General features: G+C 42.7%; 2 protein-coding genes across 3 annotated transcripts in view; both read right to left on the minus strand.

Moving 5' to 3' along the window:
• Positions 1-3,875: 3,875 nt before the first annotated feature.
• On the minus strand, positions 3,876-8,429 carry LOC109532245 (GTPase IMAP family member 8-like). Its single transcript, XM_019897003.1, has 5 exons — positions 8,264-8,429; positions 6,803-7,513; positions 5,921-6,607; positions 4,327-5,307; positions 3,876-3,910 (listed from the first exon to the last, which is right to left on the minus strand). The coding sequence occupies exons 1-4, from the start codon at positions 8,277-8,279 to the stop codon at positions 4,523-4,525; spliced, it is 2,199 nt and encodes a 732-aa protein (XP_019752562.1). The 5' UTR covers positions 8,280-8,429; the 3' UTR covers positions 3,876-3,910; positions 4,327-4,522.
• Positions 8,430-10,157: 1,728 nt separating this feature from the next.
• The window catches only part of LOC109532247 (Fc receptor-like protein 2), a 5,341-nt gene continuing 1,179 nt past the window's right edge, over positions 10,158-14,319 (minus strand). Inside the window, exons 2-8 of one of the 2 annotated variants that reach the window (XM_019897007.1) lie at positions 13,921-13,959; positions 12,984-13,286; positions 11,845-12,147; positions 11,516-11,779; positions 11,403-11,444; positions 10,746-10,824; positions 10,158-10,453 (exon numbers count right to left, since the gene is read on the minus strand). In XM_019897007.1, coding sequence (XP_019752566.1) covers positions 10,315-10,453; positions 10,746-10,824; positions 11,403-11,444; positions 11,516-11,779; positions 11,845-12,147; positions 12,984-13,286; positions 13,921-13,959 — 1,169 coding nt within the window. In that variant the 3' untranslated portion in view covers positions 10,158-10,314. The remainder of the gene's footprint in view (positions 10,454-10,745; positions 10,825-11,402; positions 11,445-11,515; positions 11,780-11,844; positions 12,148-12,983; positions 13,287-13,920; positions 13,960-14,319) is intronic. The other variant, XM_019897009.1, reaches the window with a different exon arrangement.

The following is a 14,319-nucleotide window of genomic DNA, read 5'->3' on the forward strand; positions in this document are numbered from 1 at the left end:
TTTTTTTTTTTTTGCACATTTACAGACAGCACAGTCAACACCATCAATAAAAAAAATGAACACTTTGTTGACAAGTTCATGTACATTGCACGGGTATGGGAGTAAGCTCACCATCTTGGGCCGCCATTCTCCCTGGTCTTCTGTTGAAAATGAAATCACAGACAAGTGAACCAAATCTCCCGTCATTCAATTGTAGTCCACGTCGATGATTGATTTTCCTGATCTCTCTTTTCTTTGATGGAAACAATTTGAAAGCAAAAAGTACTGTACTATTTCTGAGTTCAACGACAACAGTCTGCCCTCTCCATTGTACGCCCTGATTTTGACTGAATCATGATGAGGGAGTGTTTCTTGTCAAATTGTCGGCAAGTCAGGTAAAGTTGTCAAACTCGTTTCGGCCAAGAGGTTTCACTTTGCCCAAAGCAATTCCACTCTCAACTCAACTCAACCGTATTTGTAGGGCACTTTAAAACAACCATCACTGCATGCAAAGTGCTGTACATGGAAAAAATATCATCTCTACAACAATAAAACAACTTAATAACAAAGGCAGTAGAAAGCACCAAACAGTAAAACTAAGATCAAGTCTGAGTCATGCCGTGTCAAATGCCCAAGAAGACAAATGAATTTTGGGACGAGTTTTAAAAATGGTCAGTGAGGCTGCTTGCCGAATGTTCAGTGGGAGGTCATTCCAAAGAGAGGGACCAGGAACGGAAAAGGCTCAATCCACTCTGAGCCTCCGCTTAGTTCTTGGTACTTCGAATAATGTCTGGTCCGCAGACCTGAGGTAAGGTGGCGCGAGGCCATTTAAAGATTTGAAAACAAATAATAGGATCTTAAAAAGAACTCTAAAATGTATCGTATATTTGAAAAACCCCGAATGACACCCATCGGGTGTGAAATGACACAACCAAGACTCCATTTTCCAAATTGTGACATCGCACGTGGGGAATTTACTTGGCAATACAAAAGACTTTATTTCCTTCATCACTGGTCCCAGTTTCTCGACCCGTGATTTTGGCGAAGCCCCATCGTTTTCCACACAGACTGCCACGAGCCCTGCCGCAATCATCCCTGAATTATATTTTTGTAATTGCATTTCGATATAACAAGATCACAACAATGGACTTTTTCTATTGGATTTGGCTAACAAAAAAAAAAAAAATAATAATAAAAAAATTGGTATACAAAAAAAACCAAAAAAAAAACAGTTGGTGGATGAGATTTTCAGAGAATGGGAGAACCTCAAAGCAAAAACTTCAACGGGACATGCTCGGTTGCTCAGTGAAGTTGATGTGGGCTCTAAATCAGCGAGCAATGAAGTGGTGCTTCCTTCACAAATGACAAAGTCTGTGTGTTTCTCTTCGTGTATTTGGCTGGCAGCCAGTCCCAGGTATAAATTCCAAGTCAGTTCGGATTGGCTCAAATCCCACTGCCACACTCATAAAGACAAACTACATTACATGGATTTTATAGTTGCATGGCGCCCCCAAGTGTTTAGGAGTGTGAACAGGCAGTGACCAGAATGGGGGAACGCTTAGATTTTTGTGCTATTTTCATGCATCTAGTCACTAGATGCATGAAAATAGCATACACATTTGACTAGATTTTAGTTAAAAGACCTCTTCCAGACTGCGAAAAATAAAATGCATTGAATTTATTATACTCATGCAATATATGGGCATCAAAACAGAAAGACCTGAAACACTCAGTGTCACTGGCTTGCTTAGTAGTACCACCATGGTGTTACTGTCACAGAACTCGGCCTGGCACCAATACATGCCAGCATCTTCCTTCATCACAGCAGTGATTGAGTAGCTGCCCCCAGAGAGTAGGGGCCGGGGGTTCTTGCCCACCTCCCAAAGGATTCAACACGTTTAAACGTATTAAATGTATTTTCAAACAAATGCGGGCAAAAAATGTAAATTGCTGCATTGATGAGTGATTTGCTGTAGACAAATACCTCAAGATGGCAGTTGTGCAAAACATTTGTCTGTATTCTACTGTGGCGGTGGCTAAGGCGTGCACACGAGAAGGAGCAGAATTGAATTAGCGATGATTCCTTCATGCATGAAGGAAAAAAACCTTAACTCTTGGTGCCTTGGGAATATTTTGGTTCATGACAGTCAACTTCCGTCTCATTAAAATTACATCACCATTGTGCCTTTCGCAGTACAGGTAAGTATTCTCTAGTCAGGAATCATATTTGCGTTGTCCAATCTTTCCTTGTATCAACATTTCCTTATATGGTACATGTCCTTTATGAACATGCATGTTAACAAAATACATGTGTAACAACACAAGCAATAAAATACAAAAATATATGCTCCAAAAACGGCAGCATACAGTACATGTACAGTGATAATTTTACAGTTTGAGTCCTGCGAGTTGCAGGGACTCGCTGATCAGAAAAGTATGAGTCCCATTATACGTTTAGAGAGTCCCAAATTTCGAATTCTGAAACGGTCTACTTATTCAATTGCATATGATAATAACACAAACAACAACAATACACATTGATAATAGGTTTATTTCTTATAAACAAATGCTGGAAAAATTTAAATGATTCAGGCATACAAGATGATTATCGCAAAAAAACGATCCAACTTTAGCTGCTTCCTCTGTGATGTCTCCGCAATAAACTGTCGCAATACTTGTTCGCAACACTTGTTTTAACATTACACAACTTGACAATCGTCTGCTTTCCACGAGAAGGCCGATCTCGCCAATCTCGTCACGCGAGATTACTAAACGCGAGATCAAAACAACAATGGCGGCAATTATCAAACTGCGATCGTTGCTGGAAAAAAGATTTACCGTCGTTTTTTTTGTTTGTTTTGACTGAGAAATTTCCTTGCGTCCCAAAAAAGCACATTATTTGGAACTGTGCGTCTGGCGGGAAATTTATGCGTCTAGGACGCGGGACGCAGAGGTAACGAGATGGCTGCATGTATATGAACAAAATACAGACTAGTCACGAAATTGCGACTATTTGTTACAAAATGAGACTAGGAACAGACCTGGCGGCTTTTCTTTCCACTCACTCACTGTCTCGAATTTGACCTCCCCTCGATCACCACACAAGACAGCGTTGCTATGCTGATGTCGTGCAACAAACTTTTTTGAAGCCAGCCACAGGACGCTCCAAAGTCCTCCATGCCCATAGTTGGCGCTATGGAAGTCAACCTCTGTACTGTGAGGGGGATGTGCAAGTCAGTCAATCACCAGGCCGCCCAAACAAAACGGAAAGAAAAAAAAATGGCAATTTGTAATTACAAAGATTACATGATTGATTTTGTGGCAGCCTGAGGCACAACAACTGTCTATCATTCAGAAAAGTGTGACGTTTTCGCAAATCGGCAGCAAGTTTTCTACGCTGCCAAAATGACATTGTTTGCAGTTGCGGCAGGGCACTGTTCATGTTGTTTTGTATGGTTTTGTGCTTTATTACTTTTTAAGTACTATTTTGAGCCAGCATTTTTGGCACAAGAGTGCACTATGTGTCCCTAATTTGCCAATGTGTAGTTGCTTGTTATATCAGTGAAGTACATGAAAATATGTTTTATTCACGCGGGAAGTGATTATTGTTTAATAAAAGGTATCGTGTGTGTGAAATGTGGGACTCCATATTTGATCGTTATCCCTGGGGCCAATAAGCAGGTGGAGGCAGCCCTGGTATACTGACCCCCAAACCTGCAAATGCGCTTGCAATGTGAAAGCATAACAGAACTTTGCCTTTTCCCCAACTGGTACACCGATGACATTGATGCAGCTCAGTCATCCGAAAAATGCGATTCGTATCCCGATGACTCTGAATAGTTGAGGGTCAGGGTAGAATCTTGATTTGTGCGAACGTGAAGATGAGACAGCCATTGCTGAAATTCATCCATGTATTGGGTGGATCCACTCACTGCAAATGAAGACAGAGCATTTTAATTGACAGACATTGGTGACACTGTTTTAACTGATACTGTATGAAAAATATCAATTGAACAACATGTTTATTCTTGTCATAAATACAAAAAGAAGACGATTTAAATTGTCATATTAGATAACAGCGACAACAAAGGTGCAACAATTCATTGATTAAAAAGCTGCGAATCGCGAATCAAATTGATACACATTTTTAGAATAAATTAATCCTTTAGAGACTTTGTTTCACTTGAAATATAGCTCAAATACTAACTAGCTAACACGCTAAATTTTCACAAAGAAAGCAGAAAAGCAGATCAAAAAGGATTTTACATTTTCCCCTGTGGTCACGTACTATTTTGAAAGGGTATAGCCCAGATGCTAACATCCACACAATGCCACACGTATACGTACTGCTCGGGACTCCAAAGTCCATGCTGCTCCGAAGTTGACCCATTGACTTCATAATGTTCGCATTCAGGCCTTGGATCTGGTTCTCGATATCTGACAGTACAGATTTCTTCTTGGTTCTGCTCTTGCTACCTGTGGCTTTATGAAGAGCAAACGTGAAACCAAGGAATATGCAGATGATCAATCATGGAATTCACCCTTAATAGTACTTACTCAGTGTCAATGTAGAAGAAGTCATCTCTTTTATGTCCTGTTCCAGCTTCTCAAGATTGTTCTTGTGGTCCTGAAACAGCTCCAGCTCTCGTCTTCTGACAGCCTGCTCTATCTTATGTTGAAGAGCTTTTTTGATTATCCTCCTCTGGAACTTTTCATGGAGCCTCAGGTCGACGTCTTTCATGTCGGGGCGGAACAGGCGGCCCTGATTCTTTGCTGACATGCCCTCTATCTTTTCAAACAGCTCGTAGTGCTGACTAATGTCGGTTTGATCTGTGACATGCAGACAGTGGTAGGTGTTTCCACACTTGTCGACCAACCATCGAAGTGGTCTGTCTTCCCCCTCGATAAACTCCTCCAGGGATCTGTCTCCCAAAGTGTCTTGGTTTGTGAACAGAAGCATTGTGTGGTTCCAGATGCTGTCGCCAAAGAGCTTGATGTGATCCTGCAGGGTGTCCAGACTGACCTGGTCGAATTTGAAATCCAAGGAAATCACAATCAGAACAGCGTCGAACCCCTGAGGGCTCAGGGTCAGACCCCGGACGATTTCTCGGTCCTGTTGCCGAGTGCAGTCGGACTCACTACACCAGCCCGGGGTATCGACCACTGTGACTTGCATGTCAGCAACCTGTGCTTTCCAGGCCATGCAGCCGTCATTCGGTTGGGCGGGGAACACTTTGCCCCGCAGGAGGCAATTTCCTGCTGTTGTCTTTCCTGACAACTTTTCACCAAGTATCAAAATTCTCAGCTCTTTCAACTTTTTGGCAGGACCTGTGCAGTGAAAAAAAATATTTGTAAGGTCGGAAGACTACAGAACCTGCTGCAGACAGTACCTGCTGGTAAATCGCATTTGATCACAAATTTGACGCCAAAACCCTGGTGTGTGTGTGCCAAATAGCATGAGAAAATGCTTCAAGCGCCTAAAGAGGAAGTCAAGTCAATGTATTTCCATTCAATAGTATGTCTTTCCGCCCGTTTTTATCCATCTCAGGAATGACCATTTTGCCCTTATTAATGGCTGAAAATGACATCACAGGAGCTCAAAGCTCAGGTAACGATCAATCACAGCTCAGACCCAGAAAAAAGGTGAGCTTAACGAGTTAAAACGGTCAGAATGGCTCCAGAGAAAATGGAAATTGTTAATTTTTTAAAATTTATTTCTGTTTTGCATTAAAGTTACAAAACAAAGTATTACTTTGTTTTGGGGCTGGAAGGGATTAATTGCGTTTCCATTCATTTCAATTGGAAACCTTATCTTAACACATGAACGTTTCAGGTTACAAAAGAGCCCACAGAACCGATTAAGTTTGTAACTTGAATCTGTAAATTTATTTGGAGGGGCGGGCACCAAATACACAAATTTTGAACACATGAGATATTGTACCTTTCTCTGCTCTGGTGGCCTTGACTTGACTTCTCAGTCGAGCAGCGTTTTCCACTCTTTTTTTTTTCTTCATCAGGGTGTCCAGCATCTTCTGATTGGGTGTAAAATGTTGCCACCCATTCCCTGCCAGAGTCAGGGTGATTTTCTCCAGTAGATCGTCAACCTGACTGCTGTCGTCTTCGTTCATGTTGTCCAGGACGTGATATCTGTTCCCGCATCGCTCCACGAGACACTGCAGGGCATTCCCCTCGCACTCAATGTATTCTTCAATGCTGCGTGAGCCCACCCAGTCTCCTCGGGTGAACACCACCATTGTGTGGTTCCACACACTCTCCCCGAGCAGCTCCACGTGAGTGGTGGCTGCTTTCAGGTGCTGGGCGTTAAACGAGGCATCTGCGTCGATCACCAGCAAGAAGACGTGAGGCCCAGGGGGGCACTTCAACAAGCTGTGCAGTAGCTCGTCCTTGATGATTTCTGGTGTGTTGCCTGCAGAGAAGCCTTTGCGCCAACTCGGCGTATCCACAACTGTTATTTCGGTACTGCCCACAATGGCCTTCTGGGCATGAGAAAGCACTGTTGTTTCTTCTACTTGTTCTTTGATTCCAAAGATGGTGTTCTTTAAGAAGGTTTTCCCAAAGAAGCAGCTGCCCAGGAGAATAATACGAAGTGCCTGGATGGGCTCCATTTCTAAAATATGTCAGGTTAAAAAGAAAAACAAAACAAGAGATTGAATAAGTCTGTATCCGTGGTTCCAAATGACCATGCTTATGATGAGTTCAATGTTAATTGGGACAAGAAAAGTCACAAAAGTGTAAGGTAGCTTTTTATAGAGATCGACAAGAAAAGAACTGAGTGTTTTTGTTTATCTTGTGCAATGCTTACCCGAAAGGACCATTTTCATTTCCTGTCTTTGTTCTGAGACACGTCTCAATCTCTGTTCGGCCTTCTGAGCCACTTCTTCCTGCTTCTTCCTAATGGTGTCGATCATCTGGTTGTCTAGCATGTAGTAGCCGTTGCCATTTTCATCGACCATGTCGTCAATCTTCTCCATCAGCTCGATGACCTGGGACGAGTTGCTCTTGTCCGTGTTGTTGAACACGTGATACCTGTTTTGACACTTTTCGATCAGCCAGGTGAGCGCTTCACCCTCGCTTTCAATGTGCTCCTCAATGGTCCTCTTGCCCAGGTAGTCTCCAAAGGTGAACAGCACCATGGTGTAACTCCACGCCCGATCCTCCAGCAGCTTCATGTGTTCTTGCACCGCCCTTCTCTGTTTTTGAGTGAAGCTGGAATCGGTGGGTATGACAAGGAGGAAGGCATGCGGTCCAGGTGGACACTTGGAGGCACCAAGCTGTAATTGTTGCTTGTCTCTCTCTGAAATCTCACTGAGGGAAGTGGAGTACTTCCATCCCGGAGTGTCCACCACCACCACCAGGTTCCGGTTTTCGACAATTTCATGTCTGGCTTCGGAGTAAGCTGTTCGAATTCGCCCAGATTTGAACCATTCCTTTCTCAATATTGTGTTGGCAGATGAGCTTTTACCGTCTCGTCGAGCACCAATCAGTACTAGTCTTCTCTCAGGCATCTCCTTGGCTGTAAGCACAAGTACTTGATATTATAACTGATCCTCAGACAATGACGGCATTGTTTGAACAGAAAGCCGGGCTCTATCTATTTATATTGCTCGCTAGCTAGCTAGCTAATGAAATCCGGGTTAAAGTTTTCATTTTCAACATATAATTTCGATGATGTACGCTTACTTTGAATTTTTTTGAATGAGTTACATTTCCTAAAAAGAATTAAGAGAAACAAAGTAATGTAGATTAACTGGACAATTGCAGGGATTCAACAACATCAGGTTGAAGAAATCACAACAGTTCAGTTTTCTTTTGTTGTTGAATATGTCGATGTTGACACAAATAATCACTGGATTCATATTTCATGTAAGAGAAAATTGAAGTCCTTGACAACAACAAACAATTTTTTTTCTTTTCAAGTCCTGCCCTCACTTCAAAGGTTTCATCTAAAACTGAAACAATGTTACTTATACATCCTTTTTCAGTTTACTGGGTCTTTTTTCTGCCCACAAGGGAAACGTTTGTCTTTGTCTGGCATACTTGAAAATTTCCAATGCTGGCGTTTCGTGTAATCAACAAATCTTTCACTATGCATGCTAGAACGGTCACACCTAACACCACAGATCAAAACAAAACCGATATGGGATTTCAACTTTTTTGTTTTTTTTTTGCACATTTACAGACAGCACCGTCGACACCATCAATAAAAAATGAACACCTCGTTGACAAGTTCATATACATTGCACGGGTGTGGGAGTAAACTCACTATCTTGGTCCGCCATTCTTCCTGGTCTTCTGTTAAAAATGAAATCACAGCCAAGAGAACCAAATCCCTCAACTGTAGTCCACGTCGATGATTGATTTTCCTGATCTCTCTCTTTTTCGATGGAAATAATTTGAAAGCACAAAGTACTGTACAAGTTATGAATTCAAGTGCAACGGTCTGCCGTCTTTATTGCACGCGCTGCTTTTAATGATTGATAAGGGAGTGTTCCGTGTCAATATGTGGCTGAGTCAGGCTATGTTGTCGAACTGATTTAGGCCAAGAGATTTCACTCCAAAACAATTAAAACACCTTGCTCGATGGGGTGGCTCTGAAATTTCCAATTTAATAGCGACTGGCTGCTCAAAAGTGTCCGGCCTGTCTCTCCTTGAGCTCTTTTGTGCTACAAGGGGCCACGACATTTTGCATTTCTCAACACGGAACAGTGGAGAGCTTATCATGTTATCAAGTTGTCATGAAAGTGTCAAAAGTCCAGTTACAGTGCAATGTCAATTTATTTATTTTTTTTGTTGCTGATTTTGTTAGTGACATTGGCTGCTAAAGGTCCTAAAAAAATTACTTTCCACATCCTTTTGGACCAATGTTTTTTTTTTTTTTCTTTTTCGAAAAGAAAGTCATTAGTTTTCACTGTGCCACTATCAAGATCGCGCCATAGTGGGCAGTCAAAAGCTTTTCAAGAGCCCTGCTTTTTTTTTTTTGTTTTGTTTGGTTTTTTTGTAATATGGTGTTTGATGTCCTTCATGTGGACCTGTTGTGGGCTGTTTTCACCGTTTTGGCAGTGACATTCATCAAAAGAGATGAACATGTGCTTGATGGTTGCATCTTCTCTGCAGCATGCCTGTAATGGGACTGATTTTGATGGGGGGAATGTTGCCGCTATTTGACTGTCACCGTGTGACAGTAGAATATTATCATTATCATGTCGTTGGAGATATCTGGCAAAAAATATTGAGATATTAAACTTTATCCATAATGCACAGGCCTAGTACAGAATATAGTTTTATGTTGCCGATGGTAAAAGACACAGCAATTCACAACTAGTCACAACAGGCATTATACTGGGTAAAAATGACTGAACTGTGTTTGAGTGAGCTTGCCACCGCCTTTTCTGTCACGCATCTGCATGTACAATACATTTCTGATCCGCATTTATCCTCACAAGGGTCGCGGGGGGTGCTGGAGCCTATCCCAGCAGTCTTTGGGCTGTAGGCGGGGGACACCCTGAACCGGTTGCCAGCCAATCGCAGGGCACACAGAGACGTACAACCATCCGCGCTCACACTCACACCTAGGGACAATTTTGAGTGTTCATCAGCCTGTCGTGCATGTTTTTGGAATGTTGGAGGAAACCGCAGTACCCGGAGTAAACCCACGCAGGCTCGGGGAGAACATGCAAACTCCACACAGGAAGGCCGGAGCCGGGATCGAACCCACAACCTTTGCACTGTGAGGTCAACGTGCTAACCACTAGACCACCGGGCCGCCTGTACAATACATAGAAATAAATTAAGAAATTAAACAGCTGTAGTTGCAAACAAAAAAAAAAAATTAACAATTTTATTCTTCATGAAAAACAAAACACTCAAAGCCTAAGCATGATTGGAATATACCAATTACACAACGGGATGAGGATCTGACAAAGGCAAAAATTCCATTTGATGATTTTGGATGATTGTGTGAATGTGTTCATGAAATAAGCAAAATTGAATTCATTTAGTATAAGATAAGATAAGATATCCTTTATTTGTCCCACACTGGGGAAATTTACAGCCTTCAGCAGCAAGATTGAGGGTAGAAAGAAGAGAAAAGAAAACACAGTTCAATTAAGTGCAATATAAATATAAATATGGATAAGGTCAATAAGTTCACAGTGTGCGGTTACGTGTGGAAACAAAAGTGAAGTGGAATCAAAGACAGTTGCCACAGTATAATTCATTATACTATAACACACTGGATTGTACTGTGCTATGCAACAATGACCTGGATGGATGGATGCCCATGACAGAAGTGAGTGGGAACCTTCATTTGCCCGGCTACAGCAGGTTGGACATCTCCATCCAGGACAAATCCCACTGTACCTCTGTCACGTCTTGCTTGGTGGCAGGAAGAACAGCTGCGGGAGTTTCCACACAAGAAACCCTCCAACGGTTGCACGTGTAAAGCATCTTGTACCTTCACAAAAAATAATGAAAAGGTTCAGCTAGACTCTCGACGGGAGCTGATTGTTTTCTCTAGACATATACGAGAGCAGGATTCCTTCGGTTTCTGACTGTTTGTCTCGGCATACAATGATGATGAGATTAAGAGCATGCGTGTACCGGCATGTTAATTTAGTGATGAAACATAACTTCACACAAGGCGACGCGGTTTGTACTGACTGTGTGTAGATATGCCGCTGAACTCCATCGTAAACCGAGGAACCCATGTAAAAGTCTCAGATGACATTTTTAAAGATACCACTAACCTGAAATGTAGAATTAGCAAGATAGCAAGCAGGATGAAGATCATAAGAATGCACGAAACGACGACCCAAATCCAGGAACCTGTCAGAAGAATATTTGTTTTATATTGTTCTGGAATGACTTTGTAGTGCACAATACTGTACTACATTGTAGTTCAAAGCCTTAAAGGGGAAGTCAACCCCCCAAAGCTCTGAACGATAATGTGTTCTTTGCGCCTTCACTTGTCTAAACACGGCAGTCTGATTAATATTGTGGTTTTTGGAATATGAGTTAAGCAGCAAAATCCACCCAGTTTTAGCCATCCCAGGGGGCGGCCATTTTGTCACTTGCTGTCCTTCGAAACTGACATCACAGTGGCTTAGTAACAGCCAATCACGGCTCGGCTTCAGAAAACAGGTGGGCGGTGATTGACTGTAAACTGATCCCTGAGCAACTGGGACATAATTTTTAGTTGACAGAAAGTGGCAAAATGGCCGCCCCTTGAGCCCTGAAACTGGGTGTATTTTGCTGCTTAACTAATTTTTGACACAATATTAATCAAACTGCCATGTTTAGCCCAGTGGCGCAAAGAACACATTACTGTAAAGAAAATGTTGGTGTTGACTTCCCCTTTAAGCTATCCCATTCCCAAGATTCGTGACATGTATGGATGAGAGTACCAGAAGTGGAGCCAGCTGACACATCCGCAGACGATAGGTTGCCTAAACCAAAGAGAAAACGTCAACACTGAACAATTGGAAGGAAAGAAAATCCAACCCTGACGATGTCTTACTTCTTACTGATAACCAGCTTTGTGGACTCTCCAGCTTTCCGTCCTGCGACGCACACTTGTAAAAGCCTTCGTGCGCCTCACTCACGTTCACAATGGTTATTTTTATTTCTGTGCCTTGACCGGGAGAACTGTCGGGGGACAATTTGATGCCATTCCTGAAAAAGGTCGTCTTTAGGTGGTTGCCTTTCCGGTAACGACATTCTAAGACCACATTCCCCCCACGCGGTACGGACAAGGCGGGGGTCCTCATGATAACCGGACCAGCTGTAGGACAAAAACAAGTCAGAAAAATGACATCACACCATGTTTACATCCTCCTGAAGACTCACAGGTGACGGTGATGTTGACCGCGTTGCTGCGACCTTCAGCACCTTCGCACCAGTACAGCCCACTGCCCCCTCTGGTAGCAGAGACGACACAGGTGCTAGAACCGCCTGGAATGACACCACCGCCTGGTGATGAGCATGCACACGTCTTGGAGTCCGCGGTCCTTATTAAGTGGCTGGCAGAAGTTTGCCTCAGGACCCAAGCAGATGAGTTCGTCAGAGTTTCAGGGCACTGCAAAGTAAAGGTCTCCCCTTCGAACACGTGCCTGGTGCTGGGGGTCAGAATCAGTGAGGGTGGGGGTAGCCCTAACGCACACACACAAATAAAAATAAATAAATCGTAAAGTTGGTATACAAATAGTTGGGTCTTTAAAATACCCCGAATGACAATCATCGGGTGTGAAATTACACAACCAAGATTTCCAGATTGTGACATCACACGTGGGGAATTTACTTAGCAATAAAAATACTTTATTTACTTCATCATACTGTCCCAGTTTTTCTACCCGTGATTTTGGCAAAACCCCATCACTTTCCACACAGACTGCCACAAGCCCTGCCGCAATCACCCCTGAATTATTGATTCCCAATCAAATATTTTTGTAACTGCATATCGATGATTACAACAATGGAGTTTTTCTACTAGATATGGCTTTGGCCTAAGCACAAAAAAAAAAAAAAACAGTTGGTCGATGAGATTTTCGGAGAATGGGAGAATCTTAAAGCAAAAACTTCAACTGTTGCTCAATGAAGTTGTTGATGTGGGCTCTAAATCAGCAAGCAATGAAGTGGCGCTTCCTGCACAAATGACAATGTCTGTGTCTTTGTCTACGTGTACAGTATTTGGCTGGCAACCAGTCCCGGGTATTGTTCAAAGTCAGTTAGGATTGGCTCAAATGCCAGTGCCACACTCACAAAGACAAAATAAATGGATTTTGTAGTTGCATGGCGCCACCAAGTGGTTAGGAGTGTGAACAGGCGCTGGCCAGTATGGGAGGGGAGAGGGGACTCTCAGATTTTTGAGCTGTATTCATGCATCTAGTTAAAAGACCTCTTCCAGACTGGGAAAAATAAAATGCATTTAATTTATTATACACATGCAATTTATGGTCATCAAAACAGAAAGCGGAACTTTTACTGACCTGAAACACTCAGTGTGACTGGCTTGCTTAGCAGCGCCACGGTGGTGTTACTGTCACAGCACTCGGCCTGGCACCAATACCTGCCAGCATCTTCCTTCATCACAGCAGTGATTGAGTAGCTGCCCCCAGAGAGTAGGTGTCGGGGGTTCTTGCCCACCTGGGTGGCACGAGGCTCATTCCGGAACCAGCTGTAGCTCCACGTCAAAGTGGAGTTGGACTCCACCGTGCACCGCAGCAACACACATTCCCCGAGGAAGATCTTCGTGCCCAGAGGCCACACGGTCACGCTGACTTTCAACTCCTCTGGGTTGGAAGTTTGATTGTGTTTTAATGATTCAAACTTCATGCTAATGTATGTTGAGACGGGATGCAAAGGGGAGGAAAATTGCTGTGCTGGGCAAATTGGGGAATATTCAAGGTTGGACAATTTCCACGTAAATGGATTTGAGAACACGTATTTACTTTGGTTTATTTGCGACTAGTCCTTTAACCAAGTGAGGTCATTGCTCATTCAAATGCATGACTGTTGCATGAATAATGTCATTGGGATTGAGTGATGCAGAATGCCGGGTAGAAATTCAACTTCATTTGCATTAAATTAGTGTCTCTCTCCCGAGCACGACTCTACCGCCCCACTCTAAGTTCCCAGTGATAAACCATCATGCAATTTTAATTTATGTCCCCAAAAATGATCATAAATGTCCGTGAATTTGCATCGAAAATTTCCAGCGACATTTCTGCAAGTATTTGGAAACCAATTAAACTTGTATCTCAAGTCACCACCTCATATTGTAATTATCTATACTTAATCGATTGTTAAAATATTTCATATAGTGTGATATTTTTCCGAGGATTATACTCTATGTCCCTTTTTGTCCCGTTTATTGGCATGGCTCATGTCACCTTTGAGGGAATGTCTACTTGTTATTGGACTTACCTTTAGAAGCTGCAACAAGGAATACAAATGCTGCCACACCTGAAATAAAGGAAACTTATAAAAAATAAAAATAACTGAAAAATCTATTTACTTTGGGCTTCACAAGTCTGCATGGACCAGTCTCACTCACACACACACACACACACACACACACACACACACACACACACACACACACACACACACACACACAGTTGTAGTGATCGTTGTTTGTGAGTCTTTTACACATGTGATGTAACACAGGACAGCCTCTCACTGCTTAATGAATCTTTTACACAGACTCGTCCCGATGGGAGCGCCAGGAATGTGTATGTATTTACTGTATCTTCCTCTCTCTGTCTCTGTCTGTCTGTCTCTCTCTCTTTCTCTCTCTCACACATCTCTCTCTCTCTCTATCCC

The sequence above is a fragment of the Hippocampus comes genome, unplaced genomic scaffold (assembly GCF_001891065.2).
Source record: "Hippocampus comes isolate QL1 unplaced genomic scaffold, H_comes_QL1_v1.1 scaffold22, whole genome shotgun sequence".
Classification (NCBI taxonomy): domain Eukaryota; kingdom Metazoa; phylum Chordata; class Actinopteri; order Syngnathiformes; family Syngnathidae; genus Hippocampus; species Hippocampus comes.